At 44.1% G+C, this 19,984-nt stretch overlaps 2 protein-coding genes across 2 annotated transcripts; one reads left to right on the top strand and one right to left on the bottom strand.

Moving 5' to 3' along the window:
• The first annotated feature begins 1,620 nt into the window (after positions 1 to 1,620).
• On the top strand, positions 1,621 to 2,714 carry LOC116888504 (farnesyl pyrophosphate synthase-like). The gene is given in 2 exon segments (XM_032889795.1): positions 1,621 to 2,026; positions 2,029 to 2,714. Coding segments are annotated over 2 exon segments (1,059 nt in total). The 5' UTR covers positions 1,621 to 1,653.
• An 11,649-nt stretch (positions 2,715 to 14,363) lies between these two features.
• LOC116888561 (spindlin-2-like) lies at positions 14,364 to 15,193 on the bottom strand. Its single transcript, XM_032889866.1, has one exon. The coding sequence runs from the start codon at positions 15,114 to 15,116 to the stop codon at positions 14,421 to 14,423; it is 696 nt and encodes a 231-aa protein (XP_032745757.1). The 5' UTR covers positions 15,117 to 15,193; the 3' UTR covers positions 14,364 to 14,420.
• Between the last annotated feature and the right edge of the window lie 4,791 nt (positions 15,194 to 19,984).

Consider the following 19,984-nt stretch of genomic DNA (forward strand, 5'->3'; position numbering starts at 1 on the left):
TGACAGCGATTGTTTGGTTTTAGACCCCAGAACAAGGGACTGAGGTGCATATTTTACATATCAAAGCAGACTTGGTTATTCCTGAGGGTGAGATCTATCCTCCTCTCCACCAGCCTAATCCTGAGAGTAGGGTCTATTTCCTTTTTCTTTGGTCCTGGAACCCCCAACTCCTCCTCCAACTACCAAGACCATGGTCCTAAGAGTTTCAAATGTACACCCAAGAAAAAGGTTTTCTCCTTAAATTCCCTAACTTTACCTTCTGCTCCTAACACCCAGGTGTTCTCTCAGAACCTGCATCCAGGAAAGCTCCAACACAGTCACCCACAGGTGCTCTGACAGCCTCCAGACTGCTTCAACTGGACCATGCACTCCTACCACCAGACGGTCCGACAACCTGGACAGCAATGAAAGACCCAGTCCTTCCCAGACTTGGCCAACATTCCAGCTTGTTTTTGCCCACACCTGGACCTGTGCCCCAATGTCAGCAGGAAATATTTATAGATGATTATCCATTGGTTTCAGACCCAGAACAAAGGACTGAGGCGCATATTTTACATATCAAAGCAGACCCGGCCTCCAGGTTCTCCCAGCTTCCTTAAGTCCCTACCTGGCATACCCTGCCACCAACCCTGAACTTTTCAGCCCAGGGCCTGGGTTCAATGTTCTTATCCTTCCCTTCTCTCTGAATGTGCCCTCTCCCTTTCTCTGCCCCCTACCCCAACGTTTACCAAAGTGACTTCTGTGGCCTTGGTCCTTGGGGCCAGTGAAGTCCCCTGAGAGAATCTTCCCAATAAACCTGCCTTTAATATATTCTAATCTGGCTTGAATTGGCTTTTTTTTCACCTAAGGAGGTATAACCTACCAGTCAGTATATTACCATGTATAGTACAATGATAAATCCTGTCACAATTTCTAACAATTTAAATAGTGCATACTAATTCTGGGGCTTTATTTCAGTCTCATCAGAAAGTGCTTTATTACTGTGGTGATCACATGCATGAATAACTCCATTTTGGCAGTAGCAGCAGATTTTTTTTCTAGCTTTTTCAGTCCTACATGGCAAACCCAATAAGAAATCCATTTCCAATATTCTTCTAGTCAGCCAAAGTATACCAAACTTCAAATAGAACAGTGGTTCTCAACCTTCCTAATGCTGAGACCCTTTAATATACTTCTTCATGTTGTGGTGACCCCAAGCATAAAATTATTACCGTTACTACTTTATAACTGTAACTTTGCTGCTGTTAAGAATTATGATGTAAATGCCTGATATGTTAGACATCTGATATGTGACCCCTGTGAAAGGGTCATCTGACACTCCAAGGGGGTCACTGAAAGACCCCTGGAGCAGGGAGACCCTCACTCAAGTCTCGGGATGACATGACCCCCCAGGAACTCACATAAGACCATTCTTGCTGTAATCACATGAGGTTTATTGATAGGAACCAGTGCACTGGGGTCAAGACTCGTATCCCACGCAGGGGTAGAAGAGTTCGACCCCGAGTAGCTGAGAGAAGGAGTACTTAAAGGAAGAAGCCACAACCCAAGGGAGTAGGGATGGCGTCATTGGAAAATGTTGAGAATACTGGTCAAAAATCACAAGGAGGGGGAGTATTCGCGTTGAAGCACAGAGCATTTAGCTCCTCTGTCAGAATGAATGGGGACCAGAAATTGGATGTTTATAACCAAGAAAAGCAGAATTTCATCCAGCACTTCTCCCAGATTGTCAAGGTGCTGACTGAGGATGAACTGGGACACCCAGAGAAGAGAGATGCTATTACCCGGCTCAAGGAGGTCCTGGAGTACAACACTGTAGGAGACAAGTACAATCGGGGTCTGACACTGGTACAGACCTTCCAGGAGCTGGTGGAGCTGAGGAAACAGGATGCTGAGAGCTTACAGCGGGCCCTGATGGTGGGCTGGTGTGTAGAACTGCTCCAGGCTTTCTTCCTCGTATCAGATGACATCATGGACTCTTCCCACACTTTCCAGGGGCAGATCTGTTGGTATCAGAAGCCGGGCATAGGCTGGATGCCATCAACAATGCTCTGCTTCTGGAAGCCTCCATCTACCACCTGCTGAAGTTCTACTGCAGGGAGCAGCCCTACTACCTCAACCTGCTGGAACTCTTTCTACAGAGTACCTATCAGACTGAGATCGGGCAGACTCTCGACCTCATCGCAGCACCCCAGGGCCAAGTGGATCTTGGTAGATACAGTGAAAAGAGGTACAAATCTATTGTCAAGTACAAGACAGCTTTCTACTCTTTCTACCTGCCTATCACGGCTGCCACGTACATGGCTGGAATCAATGAGAAGAAGGAACATGCTAACGCTCTAAAGATTCTGCTGGAGATGGGTGAGTTCTTTCAGATCCAAGATGACTACCTTGATCTCTTTGGAGACCCCAGTGTGACCGGAAAGGTCGGTACTGACATCCAGGACAACAAATGCAGCTGGCTAATGGTTCAGTGTCTGCTATGAGCCACTCCTCAACAGCACCAGATCTTAGAGGAGAATTATGGGCAGAAGGACCCAGAAAAAGTGGTGCAGGTGAAAGCACTGTATGAGGCGCTGGATCTGCAGAATGTGTTCTTCAAGTACGAGGAAGACAGTTACAACCACCTCAAGAGTCTCATAGAGCAGTGCTCTGTGCCCCTGTCCCCATCCATCTTCCTAGAACTAGCAAAGAAGATCTACAAGTGGAGAAAGTGACCTCGAATTGTACAGGCTGAGAGGGAGGGGTCTCAATAAATTATTGTTCAACAAAAAAAAAAATCACAAGGAGAAGTTTCCTGTCTCTCAAGATTGCTTTTAAGATTGTAATCTAACTTTATGGTCAGCTAGTTCCTGGGAGAAGCTTCTTGTTATCTTTACTAGGTCAGGATCACTTACTTACTTAAGGGCTTATCTTAAGCCCTTTTATCTAGTTCCTGGGAGAGCAGACTCAAGAAATGTGACCTTTTACCTACTTACAGGCAGAGAGCAGGGTCTGGAATTTGAGGTATTTAGGGGTCCTTTAGGGGTGAGATAGCATTTTAAACTTCTGACTTCTTGGCTGTATTTTTTACTCTTTCAGTCACAACCTCCCAAGTTGAGAACCATTGGTTCAGTGAAATATGACCCAGACCTGTGAAAACGGTCTTAAGTTGTGGGCACTGAGAACACTCAGAAAGGTTTTTGGTTCTACATATATTATTCCAGTGAGATTTAACATATACAGCAGAACAATGGGCACCCTCAGGTTTCAATTCATACTGGGCACTAATGAACCAGACTCAAGTATTTAGCCCCAGTTTTGTGAATCAAGGACTTTTCATCTAGCCAACAGTTTTGTAGATGGAAGAACCTGGGGTTCGATATCTCTGAAAGTGCCAATAACTACCTTTTCATTTAAAGCATATTTCTACTAGGGCAATTGTTGGAAAAAATGTTATTCATAAACAAGGCCCATTGAGTCACATTATAGGTATTGTCATATGAATGAAAACATCTTAATCCACAGAAGGCAATAGTATAAAAAAGAAGGGATAATAAATGCTCAAAACTGTTTCATGTGTCACCAGTTTCTAAAATGGACTCACAGTCATGATATCTGCAATAGCTTGGGCCATAGCAGGAATGAATTTGATGACCACCTACAAATTTTCAGCTCCTGTTATAGATTTTTGTAGTGAGCCATATTGGATTTGGGCCTGGCCGCTTTGTAACTGTATGGCCACAGTTAAAGTCATGGGATTATTGGACAGAGGCTTCTCCCATGTATTTGCGGCACAGGAAGAAAAAACCAAGTAGTAAACACCCGGTGTCTCCACTGCATGACCTCTGCTGAGCCCGGCTGATGCATGTGGAACCGACACACCTGGACCACACCTGGGTGGTGCTCAATTTACTTCTGCCTTTTGCTTCCTCAGCCTTTATCCTTGAGATTTAGGCTGATCTTCTCGGATTTCTCCCTAATTAATTCAGGTCTCGTAGTTGGTCTTTTGTTACCGAAGTCACGAGCCAGGAAGTCATGAGCCAGGGTTTCCCACTGTGCTTCCCAGTTATTTTCTACCTGGAGACTTGGGTATATAAGTGGTGAATAAAGCTACAGGAGTCTCTCTCTTCCTTCTCTCTCTCTCTCTCTCTCTCTCTCTCTCTCTCTCTCTCCCCCCTCCTTCTTCTCTTCCTCTCCTGGCTTGACCACGATAACCTGTGTGTGTGTGTGTGTGTGTGTGTGTGCGTGTTTCTTTCATCCGTGGGCTTTTAGCCCAATTCTAGGTACCGTGTTGGTGCTGGTTTACAGATTTTTTTATATACGTAAGAGAATAAAAATCTTTATTCTTCCTACTAATACCTACATTAAGCATTATAGAACAGATTTGAGTTTTCCTTCCTTTTCCTGAGATTCTGTTTTCTCTGTGTTGAACCAACCAAGAAGAGATGGGAAGGGGAAAAAAAATCAAAGAATAAATGTTCCACAAACACTTTTCTCATGGGCCAAGAAATACAGGCAACAATTCTTAGTACATGTGGGATACACTCTGATGTGAGAATATCATTTAATGTGTGTATAACTTTCTAATATCATGTTGATCCTCACTCAAAATGATTCTCAACTCCCACATATCTCCAGTAGCCTTTGCCTCCATTGAGCCTGAAAGCTAGAGATTTTAAGCATTGATGCCTAATAAAGCCATAATAAGTATTTCATAAAACAAAGCCCATCCTACTCAAAGGTTATTTATGGCATTGAACAAAGGGCCCAAGGCTCCGATTTATAACCATTTTCTTCTGATGAGTATTGTGGTTGTAGTGAAGGAAAAAAATGGAATCAAAGGACATACATGGCAAATTAATTACTCTGGGCCTTTAGAAGGACCCGACAATTATTTTTGATTCTGTATGGCTTAGTAATGACTTATGCCTTATCAAACTGAACTATACATAGTTTCAATATTACTTATTATTGTCAAAAGAAGGTAAAGTACCAATTGCTCACAGTATATAGATTAGCTTTAGAAAAGGTTTTCATTCAGCAGCCATAGCCAAATACTTTCCAGTTAAGAATGTTGCATTTTTGTTTATATTTATATTATTTTATTAATTTTCCAAGACAGGATCTTGCTCTGTAGCCCTGGCTGTCCTGAAATACACTATGAAGACCAGGCTGACCTCAAACTCAGAGATCTGCCAGGATCTGCCTCCTGAAAGTTGGGATTAAAGGCATGCCCCACCATCATCCAGCTGAATGTTAAGATTTTTAGCCTCCAATGAACTTGCTTGAGACAGCAGAAAGTTTATTAATTACATTAATCATAAGTTGGGGTGGCAAGATAGGATCTTTAAAGTTCTCAAGTGCTTTGGACACTAGGGTTAGCTATGAACTCACAAAGGTCATATTGCCCAGAGAATTGATATTCTTTCCCTCAGCATTTTATTTCTACATGGGTATACTACCAGATGGATTGCTCATTTGGGTAAGGAAGCACCTAAAAACTAATAAATAACTCATCTATAGTGCTGTGATGGTTTGTATATGCTTAGCCCAGGGAGTGGCACTATTTGGAGGTATGGTCTTGTTGGAGTAGGTGTGTCATTGTAGGAATGGGCTTTAATACCCTACTCCTAGCTGTGTGCAAGCCAGTAATTTGCTAGCTGCCTTTAGATCAAGATTTAGAAATCTCAGCTTTTCCTGCACCATGCCTGTCCAGCTCTTGCCATGTGCCCACCTTGATGATAATAAACTGAACCTCTGAACCTGTAAGGCAGCCCCAATTAAATGTCATCCTTAAAGAGTTGCCTTGGCCATGGTGTCTGTTCACAGCAGTGAAACCCTAACTAAGACAGAAATTGGTACCAGGAGTAGGGTATCGCTGTGATAGGCCTAACCATGCTTTTGTTTGGAAAAATGTGGATTTGGGGACTTTGGATTTTTGAAAGCAGTGGGATGCTTTAAAGGGGTCTTAGTAGGAATGTGGAAGACTTTGTTGCTAAGAATAATTTGAACTTTGCTGACCTGGCTCAACAGGTTTCAGAAAAGAAGAATTTCAGTATGTGGTATTTTGGTGATGAATGTAGCTACTTTTTACCCTTGTCTGAAGAGTCTGCCTGAGGTGAAGGTGAAGAGACTCAGATTAATTGCATTGACAAAGGAAGTCTCAGAAATGCCCACCATAGACTTTGTTCTCTGGTTAATTTTCATGAAGAACATTTTAAGCAAGCATAGCAATCTGAGAAAGGAAAAGTATAAAACATATGGTTCGATTATTAAAGGGGCACCAGGAAATGAAATGAAACTGAATCCTGTGTTCAAGAAGATAACAAATTAAGGAAGTGAGACTTCGGTGCAAAAATACTACACAGCTAAGTTTAGATCCAGGGGACAAAGCCAATCAGATCTCGGAGTTCAAGGCCAGCCTGAGACAGAGCAAGCTTTAGGTAAAGAGAAGGTTAAATCCAGGCATCCAGGCATAGTAGTGCATACCTTCAATCTCAGGAGACAGGGAAGCAGACCTCTTGAGTTCAAGGTCAATCTACACAACAAGATCTAGGACAGCCAAGCTTAGGCAATGAAAGAGTTGGAAAATAGGAAACTAATGATAATGTAGTAGAACAGGGAGCCATGTTTCAACCCAGCAACAGCAGAACTTGGCAACTTCGGCCATGTGTCTCTGGCTTTATAGTCAAGAGGAGAAGGAAACTACTGGGACAATTGATGCTGATTAGCTGGAGCTAAGAAATTAGTGGTGATTAGGAAGAGACCAGGGTCCTTTCTTTCCTGTGTCTGTCTCTGTCAGTCTGTCTTTCTCTCGCTCTTCTCTACCCCTATAAGGAGCCTCCTTACCCTCTGATATGGAATTGCTGCCAGACTGTAGCTTTTAATTTAATAAAAATAAAGTGAAATATGCAACTATTTTTTTAAAAAAAGAAGAGACCAGGGGGCTGGAGAGATGGCTCAGTGGTTAAGAGCACTGACTGCTCTTCCAGAGGTCCTGAGTTCAATTCCCAGCAACCCCATGGTGACTCACAACCATCTGTAACAAGATCTGCTGCCCTCTTCTGGAGGTCTGAAGACAACAACAGTGTACTCACATACAAAATAAATATTTCTAAAAAAAAAAAGAGAGACTAGCATTTCTGAGGTGAAATCTTCTGGGAAGTGTTTTCTGAGAGCAAAAAGAATCTGTTTTCCAAAGATAACCAAGGTTGTAACTCTTGCTGGAGCTGTACTTGGTAATGTGTAAGAGTCACCCAGGTGGTACTGGTTTTGAAGGCATGAAGGAGTCATGAAGAGCAGCTGAGGCTCAGCACTGTGAGAGGCCATGGATGGCCATTGGTGAAGGTACAGCCTCAGTTGCGGTTGATGGCCCAGAACTACAGGGTTATGCAAAGGATTTGAGGCTTGGCACCATGAGGAGAGCCTATGAGAGGTTATTGGCAAAGCCTAGTTGTAGTGGAAGACCCCAGTATATTGAAGATGCCAGTACTATGGGATGATCACCATGAACAATAACACAACAGTGGAGTGGATCAATCTGAGCTTAGAGTGCTACAGAGGCCAGAGCTGGAGAAGTGACACCAGCCCTTTGGAGGAGCCCAGAAGATGATGTGTAGATTACAGACATTGAAACAAACTATAACATTCAAATTACCTTAGAGGTTCCAAGATGTTTGAGGTGCCAGAACCATGAGGTATATGCTGAAGAAAGCTACTAACAGGGAGTGGAACCAGCTCAGGGGAGAGAATTTTGTTGCAGTCAACAAAAATGAAAAAGGAGTTTGTCATAGATAGAGTTTTACTGCTCTGAACAGACACCATGGCCAAGGCAAGTCTTATAAAGGACAACAGTTAATTGACCTGACTTCCAGGTTCAGAGGTTCATTCCATTATCATCATGGCAGGAACATAGCAGCACCAGGCAAGAATGGTGCAGGAAGAACAAAGATCTTCATCTGAAGGCAGGTAGCAGAATACTGGCTTCCAGACAGCTAGGATGAGGGTCTTAAAGCCCACAACCATAGTGACAAACCTACTCCAACAGGGCCACACCTTCTAATAGTGCCACTTCCTGGGCCGAGCATATACAAATCATCATATTCCACTCCCTAGCCTCCATAGGCTTGTTGAAATACATGAGACTTTGGGAGACATAACTACCCATGGCATAATTAAAAAGTACATTTTAGTCCAACTCGCAAATTCTCCAAAGTCTAAAGCAGTTTCAAAAATGTGAAAAATCCAAAGTTCAAAATCTCTTCTGAGATTCATCCAATCACTTAACTGTAATACCCCCCCCCAAAAAGACAGAAAACCAGCTATACCATCTCCAAACATCTCCAAGTCTGATGTCAAAATAGTCTTCAGATTGAAGCACCAGAGTTCTTACTAAAGTGTAAGAGCTATTAAGAGACTTGGCCTGGTAGAAAGTAGGTAGGTTATGGGGACCCTAAGGGCTTTCGACAGCTTTACACCCACCACCTCAGGTCAAGATTAGGCCAAGTACCAGGTCCCTGCCTCAGGTCAAGGCTAGGCCAAGTTCCATTCTCCACCCACAGTTCTTGGGAGGATCAAGGACATTCTTGAAAATCCACAGAATGTACTGACTGATAGTCCGCCTGACCCTCTGGTCCCAGATAGAGCTCAAATGCATGTGATATGCTTGCTAGCCAATAGATTCAAAGGCCAATAACCTTAGCCACTAAGTTTAAACTGTAACCTTGCTGATGTAACCTGTACCTCTAAAAAGTATAAGAACTGCTTGTTATAGTCATTCAGGGTCATCTTCCAGTCACTCGCCACGAGGGGCTGATTGAAGGTCAACCCCGATGCACAAGAATATAAACCTCTTGCGTTTGCATCCAACTCTGTTCTCATATCTCACTTGGGGGGGGGGCCTCCCGTTATTTAAGATTCACTTCGAGCCTTACAGTTTCTTCATAATCACCATTAATTGCTTAGCTTCAGCTAACCAGCATCAATTGTCCCAGTAGTCCTTTCTATTCATCACTCTAGAGCCAGAGCCTCATAGCCAAAGCTACTAAGTTCTGCTGCTTGCAGGAGCTGGAACATGGCCCCCTTTTGCTATTACATTACTACTAGCTTTCTGTTTTCCAACTCCTTCACTACCTAATCTTGGCTATCCTGGATTTTGTTCTGTAGATTGACTTTGAACTCAGAGATCTGCATCCTTGTCTCCTGGGATTAAAGGTGCATTCCACCACCCCTGAACTTAAGCTTTTCTTCACCTACAACTTGTTTTGTCCCACACTGGCCTTGAACTCAGAGATCTCATTGGCTTTGTTTCCTGGGATTAAAAGTGTTTGCCAACATGCCTGCACCTAACTGTGTGGGATCTTACCCAAAAATATCATTCCCTTAATCTAGTATCTTCTAGAACATAGAATTCAGCTCTCTTCTACTTCTTGGTGACCCTTTAATTGAACCTTTGAACAATATATTTTGGTTTTTTTCTTTCTCAGCTTGTTGGGCTTAATTAAAATGCTCTTCATGAGTGTCTTAGTCAGGGTTTCTATTCCTGCACAAAATATCATGACCAAAAAGCAAGTTGGGAAGGATAGGGTTTATTCAGCTTACACTTCCATATAGCTGTTCATCACTAAAGGAAGTCAGAACTGGAACTCAAGCAGGTCAGGAAGCAGGAGCTAATGGAGAGTCCATGAAGGATGTTATTGGTTTGCTTCCCCTGGCGTGCTTGGATTGCTTTCTTATAGAATCCAAGACTACCAGCCCAGAGATGGCACAACCAACAATGGGCCCTCCTGCCCATGATCATTAATTGAGAAAATGCCTTACAGCTAGATATCATGGGAGCATTTCCTCAAGGGAGGCTTCTTTCTCTGTGATAACTCCAGTTTGTGTCAAGTTGACACACAAAACCAGCCAGTACAATGATACTTCACCAGAGAACAAAGTGCATGCAGGCCTATGTTTGACATACATAGTTAGACCTCACTGAATGAGGCAAGATACATCAAAGCCACAGGGGAAAAATCCTTTAAGTAATTGTAATTTTCAATGATATATAAGGTCTACTAGGGCACAAGATTCTTGTATAAATGTATTCTCACCTACTTACAATGTGGAATTTATATATTTGATTTTCATGCTCCAAATGCCAAGATTTTTGAGAAGATTTTCAGGAATTGCTGCAGTGTGCCTGTTAAAATATGACAAAAACTATGAGATGCTTCAACTTTAAAAGCACTAACATGTCCCCCTCTCATTCAATGTAAAAGCAAAATTCCCCTGTAGAAGTTTTAACCTGCAGGGCTTTGGGCTCTCTGACACCCCTGTGACTTCTGAGAAATCACTTCTCACAATTTTCTACCTCCCTTCATCATATCCAGCCATGCCTTCATCCAAGCTGCTTCTCCTCATGCATGCCAGGTCTTCTCTGGCCCAGCAATTGTCATCACATAAGCTGGAATGCACATTCCCCTTGACTGCTGTTGGATCTCTCTCTCTCTCTCTCTCTCTCTCTCTCTCTCTCTCTCTCTCTCTCTCTCTCTCTCTCTCTCTCTCTCCTTGTTCCATTCCAAATCCAGAGCTTCCTTGATACCTTTCCTGACCACTGTAACTCTCTGAAAAGAATGCTGGCCCTGAAATTTCATTTTCTTGAACCTAGACTTGGTGTGTCCCCTCTTATCACTTACCAATATGAAAATGTTTCAGATAGGCTTATTAGCTACAGGGCTATATTGCTCATTTCCCACACTAGGACGAGAACTCCAAGGGGATACGATCTGTCCATTTGCTGCCTCTGCTGACTGCAGTATCCAGAACACTGCATGGCCAGAGTGTTTATGTGACAAAGGTAAAACAAATCAACTGAGTGAGAATCTGTGGAATCAAGCATGTAAAGTGAGACAAGTATCCCTGGGTCTAGCCATAATGCTATAAATGCACTTCCTAACAGGGTATGAGCTTGAAGGGCAGGGTAAAGCAGGGCAACTGGAGGCATGCTCAACAGAAACCTTTCCAAGGTTGAAATGAGATGGCCTCTTCCTTACACCATGGTGCTTGTATCCTTGTTGGAATGTGGGTCCTGTTCAAATGCCTTTACATGATATGAACTTATCAAAAGTCTATTTGGACGTAGAACACAACAAAAACACAATCACTGAACAACGAAAGCTAGTGCCAAGAGGGCCTGCTGGTGTTACCTGAGCACAACATATGATGTAGGAAAGAAAACTATAGTTGCCCTGGTGAGGTGTGCTAGTCTTCCGTCATTTTTGATGCAATCAGCCTATAGAGTCAATGCTTGGTAGGCAGTGAACATCATCGAGATTGGACACCTTCTTTCAATGTCTGGGAGACCCTTCCTTCTTCCATTTGTGGCCTTGGGAAGAACTCAGCAGCACGAACAAGAAACACTCTTTCTTTCAGAGGCAATAACAACATTTTCTAAAGGAGGGAAGAGAACACACTCACAGAGTTCACAGAAGGACTTTGGAAGCTTGGGACAGGACAACAAAGAAAGGGTGAAGACAGAGACCCATTTCCTGGATTCCACATGAATATATATGGCAAAGCTCTGAGGCACTGTGCAGGCATTGCCAAGTCTTCTTCCCAGGAAGCAAACCTTTCCAAGTGGCATTATATAGTCAAAGGAATTATGTGGAGAAAGCCACAGTTCACAGCCCCCTTGGTAGTTATAGAGAGATTCCCCAAAAGAGAGATGTAATTTTAATTTTTTTCAGAGCCTGTTTTAATGATGGTTCCTAAGTGCTTTTGAAAGATCCCTGCTAGACATCAGTGCAGCCATCTCTTAAGAACCACCTCTTAAGAATAAAAATTAAGAACCACCTCTTAAAAATAACAATTTTTTGGGGTTGGGGATTTAGCTCAATGGTAGAGCGCTTGCCTAGGAAGCGCAAGGCCCTGGGTTCGGTCCCCAGCTCCGAAAAAAATAACCAAAAAAAAATTTAAAAATAACAATTTTTTACATTGGCCTCTGCTTAGCCCCTAGACGTTAGACCAGAAAGTACAGTACATTCCCACCCACTTTCCAGGAAGTCAGCCGACCATAAAAACAGATGTTCTGGGAACTACAGGGTGGGAAACATCTGCCAAGTCAGATATCCTTGGTACTGAAATAGCTGTGGCCTTATATTGTCTATATAAACCGTATATTTCTGCTGTCCGAGGCTTTTGACATCCCTCCTGCGTGAGGACTGTGTCAAGCCCCAGTGCACTGGTATCCTGAATAAACCTCTTGCTTTTACATCGAGACGTGAGTCCCGTGTGTTCGTGGGGTGGCATCATCCTCAGGATTGGAGCGAGTCTCCTCAGTCTGAGGATCTTTCACTTTCACCTCCCTTTTAGCCTACCACCCACCAGAGGTAGTACAAAAGAAAGGATTCAGGGGAAGTAAACTTGTTTAGAAAGGTTCTTTGGAGCAACTCCCATCTGTGTTCTCTGGAACTTGGCAGTTCAGTTCACACGTCAACAGCTGCACCTCAGTCTACAACCTAACAATTCATGGATACACCAGCAGTCCAGTACTGTAGAGTCAGGCTAGCAAATATGAATGAGCAGTGGTGACACTAACTAGCAGAGACAGCCAGGTCTTGGCCTCAGCATAAGTCAGCAGGAGGGACCAGGGCCAACAGAACACCAAGAAAAGCTCCCCACTGTGCCTCTCTCAAGGAAGCAAAGATCAGCAAAGACACAGGACCAAGAAGTGTTTAGGTATGGAAGCAAGCCAAGCTCAGCCTCCTTCCCTATCCATCTAGTCCTCTTTATACTCCCTGCAAACATCACATGGCCTCCATGGGTCTTGCCACAGTACCTGTCTTGACTCAAAGCATGAGTCTGTCTCAGCTGACATCATTCTGCCAATCAGCACGAATCCTTAGAAGTGGTCAGAAGCCAAAGCACACCACCAGACGTTCTCCAATGAGTTTCTCCCCATGGAGTCCCAACAAATGAAGTTCTACTACTCAGTGTAAGGCAGACCAACACAAACATGTCATTAGCAAAGAATCCCTCATCACATGTCCTTTCACATGTTTGCTTAAGCAGAACATCCTTCCACCTGTGCCTGCTTCAATAAAAGCGTTCCTTCATGTGTTTGCCTTTTGCAAAACACCTTGCAGCAAAAGGAATTTCAAAGAACCCATAAGTTCCCATTTCAGAGAGGTACACACATTTCCTTCAGGGTTAGCTCCCAGTTTAAGAAGGGAAAACCTATTTGAGTAAGAGGTACCTAGAAGATGTCAGGAGAATAGGCTTTGTGGGAGTCTAAGCAGAAAGGGCTGCAAAAGAAGGGTGTCTTCCCTTTGCCTGGGCAAGGGAGGGAGCCACCTGTGGCTTCGGGCAGCTGTGAGGGAACATGGACAGACAAGCTCTCTCTACATCAGGGAGACACGAGGCACAATCATCAGATGCCTCCTCCCCACAGGAAGGCAAGGACAATTTCAACAGAGGAAGGACAAGACTGCTATTCCTGGATCCACCATTTTCCAGAGAAAATACTTGCCCTGTGCCCGGACCCAGCCTTGAACTCTTACTAGTTTGTTCAGCCTGCTGGCTATGCCAGACTCTCTGAAAAAAGAAAAGCCTGAGATAGATACAACACTGACTTGGTTGAAACTGTCCAAGTAGTCCCTGTTGAAATGGCTTTTAGTGACCCTCCAATGTACATGGATGCCATCAGAGGCCAACTTTCTGAGCCTTCCTGCCCCCTCCCTCACCCCAAACCTACCCACCATCCCTCCTTATCTCTCCCCGACCCAGAGACTGCCTTTCTTCTTGGAATTGTGCCTCCTACAGGTATCTCCTTTAGTCGCTCCACCACCTATGTATGCATGGGTCTTCCTGGACTCCCTGATCCTTGAGCCTCTACTCAGGGACCGTTGTAAATGGCTTACTCTGCCTACCCTTGCTGTATACTCTTCTACACTAAATCTTTCTTCCTGAATTCCTTAGCTTTCTTGAAAGCCTGAAGGTGCCACCAGGCTTCACTCTGTTTCCAGCCCTCCCTTCCCAATTTCTTCCTTCACTCTGTTCCTCTTCAAGGAGTCTCCCCCTCTCTGTTTGGCTTCCTTCCACCTCTCTAGGCAGTTAACTCCTCCTGTTCCCTCCTCCACAAACCATCTCCAGTTCCTTCTCCTCCTCCCCCCAAGACCAGACCAGCTAAGTCCCATTCCATTTTTAGATGACTGCTTATGATACAAGCTCACTTCTCTCAGAGGCTGAATTGACAGCTGTTCCATGGTTCCCTGCTCCACCCACCAGACACGCCCAGCAAAATGCTTCTGACAGCATGCCATACCCACAGAATCCTGCTTTTGTCAGGAAAACACTATGCTTGCAGTTAGCCCAGAAATCTAGAAATTACAACTTCAGCTGTGTTTTCAAAAAAATTTACAACTTTATTTCTACAGCTCTGGCAACACTGTGACAAATGGTTAGAACTGTTTCACCAGGTCATAGACATAGATGTGGAAATCATCTTCAAACTTGATGAAGTACACAGTGGGCTTGGCTTCAACCTGGTGTATGACCATGCCAACTCTCTTGGAGCCATCATCTTTGGTGTATTCCACATGTTTACCTATCAGTCCATCCACCAGCTCCAGGTCAATGTCTAAAGGAGGGGGCTCACTGGACCCTGCCATGATACGGAGGTCACCCTCTTTATAATCATCCAGAAGCTGGTACATGTTAAGCACAGGATCTTTCTCATAAGTAATATAAAAGCTGGCATCCAAGATAGGAGCTTGGCCCAGGACCATCCCTCTCCATTCATCCTTAGAGCCATGCTCGCCCTCAAATACATGTTCCACTGCTTTGCCAATGATGGCATCAGCAAAGCTGGGGTCAATGACTTGGGATGATGCCACCCTGTTGGAAAGAACTTTTAGGGACAGTACCCTCTCATCTCTGTGAAGTTCCAGTCCATAGACACAGTCAATGCCATCGTATTTCACCAGGTAGAGAGAGGGATTGATAGGCACCTGATCCAGCACAGTTCCTTTCCACTGAGTGATGGGCTCATCTCCTTCCTTCCATTCATGAGAAATTCTGCAGCCCACGATGTTCCCTCGGGGCGGGGTTGGAGATCTGCTTCTTTGCCTCTTCTGACCAGCTCTTTTCTTGTTCATCTTTTGCGTTTTTCCATGACCTGTCCTGCAGCTTTGCTGGTATGCTGCTCTTCTGCTTTCTGGGTCCTGGAGGGCTCCAAGGCTGCAGGGTGAAAGGGGGAGAGACTAAAGGGGTAAATGGTGAACTTCTAGTGAGAGCCTCTCTAACTGCTGGCTCAGGAGCCTGGGAATGAGGCTGGAAACCTGGCTGGGCGCCTGCTGTGCGGTAGGAGCTCTGGGGTTCTCTAGCGCCCCTGGGAAGAAAGTACTAGAAAGTAGTGACAGGGTGGCCAGTGCCCACTAAAATTCGGAATCCTCCAGCAAGGGAATTAGGGAATCCATGCTCAGCAGCCAGCGCCCCACCCCCCACAGGACTGTTGCAAATCTGGTCGGAAGTCCAGAAGAGCAGTAAAGGGCCTCTCCTCCCTCCACCTTAGTGTCCTGAGCGCCCCCACCTGAGGCTCACAGTCCTGCCTGTTGCTCACAGTCCCCTATGCCTTCCCTGGCTACTGCCAGGTACCTCCCTCTGGGCTCCACCCAGCTCTTTCAGACTCCTAAGGACAACTCCCAGATCCTGCAGCTCCCCTCAGGCTCCCTCACCCCGCCCCCTCCCTTCCCGAGGGAGCCTGTACCCACTGCTCCTGTACTCCTGTGTGGCTCCGTCCCATCCCCCACCACTGCTCTAGGACGCCCACCTCTTAGCTTGTACAGTCTGGCTTCCTGCCTAAGGGGATAGTAGCTGCCAGAGCCGGGCTCCTAAGAACTATGCTAAAAGCCTAAGGGGAAGGGCGTCCAACCTAAGAAGTGCTCACCAGCGCTGAGAAGGGAGGATCTGCCGGCTGCCTTCAAGAGTTGTCTGAGCTGGTGGAGGGACAGGCAAAGTGACCCTTGCTGGTGTCCCGGTGCTGCTGGTGGGCTCGCCGGTCTTTCTGCGTTGCTCACGCGGTGTCCTGGTGCTGCTGGTGGGCTCGCCGGCCCTTCTGCTTTGGTCACGCGGTGTCCTGTTATTGCTGGTGGGCTCGCGGGCCGGTCTGCTTTGGTCCGCGATGTCCTGGTATTGCTTGGGCTGCCGGCCCTTCTGCTTTGGTCACGCGGTGTCCTGTTATTGCTGGTGGGCTCGCGGGCCCTTCTGCTTTGGTCACGTGGTGTCCTGGTGCTGCTGGTGGGCTCGCCGGCCCTTCTGCTTAGTTCTCCTGAAGGAGGCTCCTCTGCCGCCTGGAGATACAGCCAAAGGCTTCAGCGATAATTGTTCCCTCCCCTTTCCTGGAGGCCAGCTTCCTGCCTGCAAAGCAGAGTCCCCCTTCCTACTACAGAGCCCTCCCTCCCACTGTTTTAAAGTTCTGTTCCACTAGATTCTCAGGGAGATCAATTAGTTCTGGCTCCAAGTCTTTGCAAAACACTTGTTAACCTAGTCTAGAACTCTCCTTTTTTCTGTTATATTTATATCCCTTGGTTCCCTTTTTCTGTTTAAATCCTCTCAGTGACCCCTTCATCTGTTTTTCTTCTTTCAGGAATTTGCTTTACAAACACAACACCCCTTGCCCCAAATACACTTATGAGATTGTTCTGTGTACCAGAATTCACTTTCCTTTTAGTTGGAGAACCTTTGAAGGGAAAAATGTGCTAGCCCTTAGTTTGCCATTTTGACCTAGTCTCAACCTAATTTTTATTGACCTTTCCTTGTTCTCTCTATTGAATGGGGTTTTTCCTTTCTCCATTTCCCTTCTTTAAGACTTTACCCTATGGAAAAAGAATTGTGGTTATAGCGATGTAAATTTCTTGAAACTGACATGAAGAACAAGATCACTTTCAAACTTATATTTCAGCTCCTATGCCTCATAGCTAAATATTAAAATTATTTCATTTCCCCCATTCCTGTTGGTGTTTTCTGAGGACATTACAGAATTTAAAGTTTGTTTTTCTTTTTTATTTAATATAAGATTATTGCTTATTCAGTTTTATTCCTGTCTTCGGTGTGTAAAATTTGGCTTTGCTGTGACATAGCTTTCTCTTAGTCTCTGAGTTTTAGAAGAACAGTTCCATACTACTAGTAATAAAATATTCATCAGAATGTAAATGTTTGTGAAATACCTTAAATTCCAAGGGGAAAGTAATCAATTTATATAATCTGTGAATTAAAACTAAGTCTACTTAACAAATACTGGAGTAATAATTTACTAATTTATTAAGTTTTTGCCGTAAATCTGCTCCTGCATTCATATTTGATTCATTAAGAATATAACATAGCATAATCAAACACAGCAAATACCCAGTAAAATGATCCAAAGCCGTATGAATAAATATTTAGGATGCACTTATAGTATGAAAGAAAACCTTTCCCATAAGCTCCCATAGGCTCCCATATAGGCTCCCATAGGCTTCCGTAATGGAACTATTAGGAGGTGTTGCTTTTTTGAAGTAGGTGTTGTCATGATGGAGGAAGTATGTTGGTGAGGATGGGCTGAGGTCTCAGAAGCTCAAGCCAGGCTTAGTGGCTCTCAGCCTGTTTCTGCTGCTGCAGATCCAAATGTACATCTCTTCTCTCTTTCTCCATCACGTTGTCTGCCTACATACCCCAACCATGAGGATAAAGCACTAAACCTCTGAATCTGTCAGTCGGCCTCTATTAATCAAGGTTCTCTCTGAACTTTTTGGATATCTCTATAAATAAGGAAAATAATTCGAAAGGTTTACAGTCTGCTGTCTAATTAACCCAACAATGGGCAGCTGTGTATGGGAAGTCCAAGAATCTAGTAGTTGCTCAGTCCCAGGAGGCTGGGTGTTTCAGCTGGTATTTATAAGCTGGCATCCTGAAGAAGTAGGTTCCAACAGATGTGCTGGCCAATGCAAGCAGGCAGACAGATGTGCTGGCCAATGCAAGCAGGCAGACAAGAAGGAAGCCTACCTTTTTCCATTGTCCTTATGGAGACCTCCAGCAGAAAGTATGGCCCAGATTACGGGTGTGTATCACTATGCCTGTACCTAAGCTGTTCTTTCCTTGAACTTGCTCTGTTTCAGGCTGGCCTTGAACTCAGAGATCTGCTTGACTAAGTCACATGGTATCTGAAACACAAACTATTTACTTTAACAGCATGACTAGTTTTAAGACAATGAAAAAATGACTAAATAGGAAAAGGAGCATGATCATATGATTCAACATTTAAAGAATTTAGAATATTAACTTAATTGCCTTTTAAAAAGAAGTCTCTATCCAATGGCAAGGTAAGAGAATGCTTATTCATAGCAAGCAATCAGTAGATATGCCATACTTTCTCTGAGGTCATATCTAAAACTTACACCTGAGGTGATTATCCTTGAAATCCTAACCCACAGTGAAATAGGGCTATCTGGGCCTTAAACTGTCAATTAAAAAAATTAATCATAAGCTTATTCTGATATTTACTCCTTAATTTCCTGTATAATGGATGCAATTCCTTAGGAAATAAGCATCCATGGAATTCTTGCTGAACTCTTAGACTTTATGCCCTATTGAAGTGGTTCAATAACTAAAGCCACTTGCCTCAGTTTCCTCCCTGTGACCCATTGTGCTGGAAGGAGAGATGGGAGCTTGCAAGTTGTCTTCTGACCCCCTAAATTATGATAAGGCACAAGTGTTCCCACTTCTCCCACATACACACACAAATAAGTGTTTAAAAAAATAGGCCTAGCAACCGCAAGGCCCTGGGTTCAGTCCCCAGCTCTGAAAAAAAGAAAAAAGAAAAAAAATAGGGAAAAGCATCTTAACACTGCAAGGATCTGAAAATCACCAAAGAGAGACTCAGACAGTATGCAAAAACAAAGAGTGTTTATTCTGTAGAAACAACCAGCATTCGGGAGTCAACACTTCTTTGAAATGTCGACCCCACTTAAAGGCACTAAGGCCTTCTTATAGGGAACTGGGGGAACTCTCTAGAAGAATTAGGTAATCTAAAATTTCATTGGTGGGTTTTGGGGGGTTGTCACAGGTGATCAGTGTTCTTCATTGACTGTCATGAGCATTCAATCATGTGATCAAATCGGGCTGCCCAGTCGATGAAAAGGTTTTATGATCTTGTTCTGTATTTTATGGTCTATTCCCAGACCTAGTGTCTTATGACCTAGCTTCTGGGACTTATGATCCATTTGTGAGGCTGGTGCCTTACAACCATTTTTTGAAATCAGCCCTGGTCCTCAAAATGTAGATATACAGGGTCCCTAAATGGGGATAAATGGGGTTTATATTGTCCTTTCAACACTAATGCCATTTTATTCAGGCTAGAAAATTATTGTCTGCCTGCTGGGAGCCAGCCTCAACAGTGTCAAGTACTGAGGTGGGACACAACATCCGGCAAAGGCCAAAGGCTTATTACCTCTGGACTTGTAATCACACTGTTCTGGGGGTCAGAAGCTGATAGCTTCTGACAATTAAACTCTTAATGTTCTACAACCAAAGGCTGATGGCTTCTGGCAATTTAACTCTCTCTTGCTATTCTGGGGCCAAAAGCTGATGACTTTTGGCAATTTTACAGAATAAGGAAAAAAAGAAAGAAAGAAAGAAAGAGAGAGAGAGAGAGAAAAGGAAAGAAAGGAAGGAAGGAAGGAAGGAAGAAAGAAGAAAGAAAGAAAGAAAGAAAGAAAGAAAGAAAGAAAGAAAGAAAGAAAGAAAGAGTGAAAGTATGTGTGTCAGGTATGCACATACATAGCACACACACAGTGGCTAGCTCCAACTACCTGTTTATCAATTTCATACATACGTTATATGTACACATATACCTATACACATACATACATATATATGCATGTGTGAGTGTGTTTGTGTGTGTGTGTGTGTGTGTGTGTGTGTGTGTGCGTGTGTGTGTGTGTGTGTGTTTGGTAGTTGGAGCAGAGCCTCAACAGCCATACTTTTTTTC

The sequence above is a fragment of the Rattus rattus genome, chromosome X (genome assembly GCF_011064425.1).
Source record: "Rattus rattus isolate New Zealand chromosome X, Rrattus_CSIRO_v1, whole genome shotgun sequence".
In the NCBI taxonomy this organism is placed as follows: Eukaryota; Metazoa; Chordata; class Mammalia; order Rodentia; family Muridae; genus Rattus; species Rattus rattus.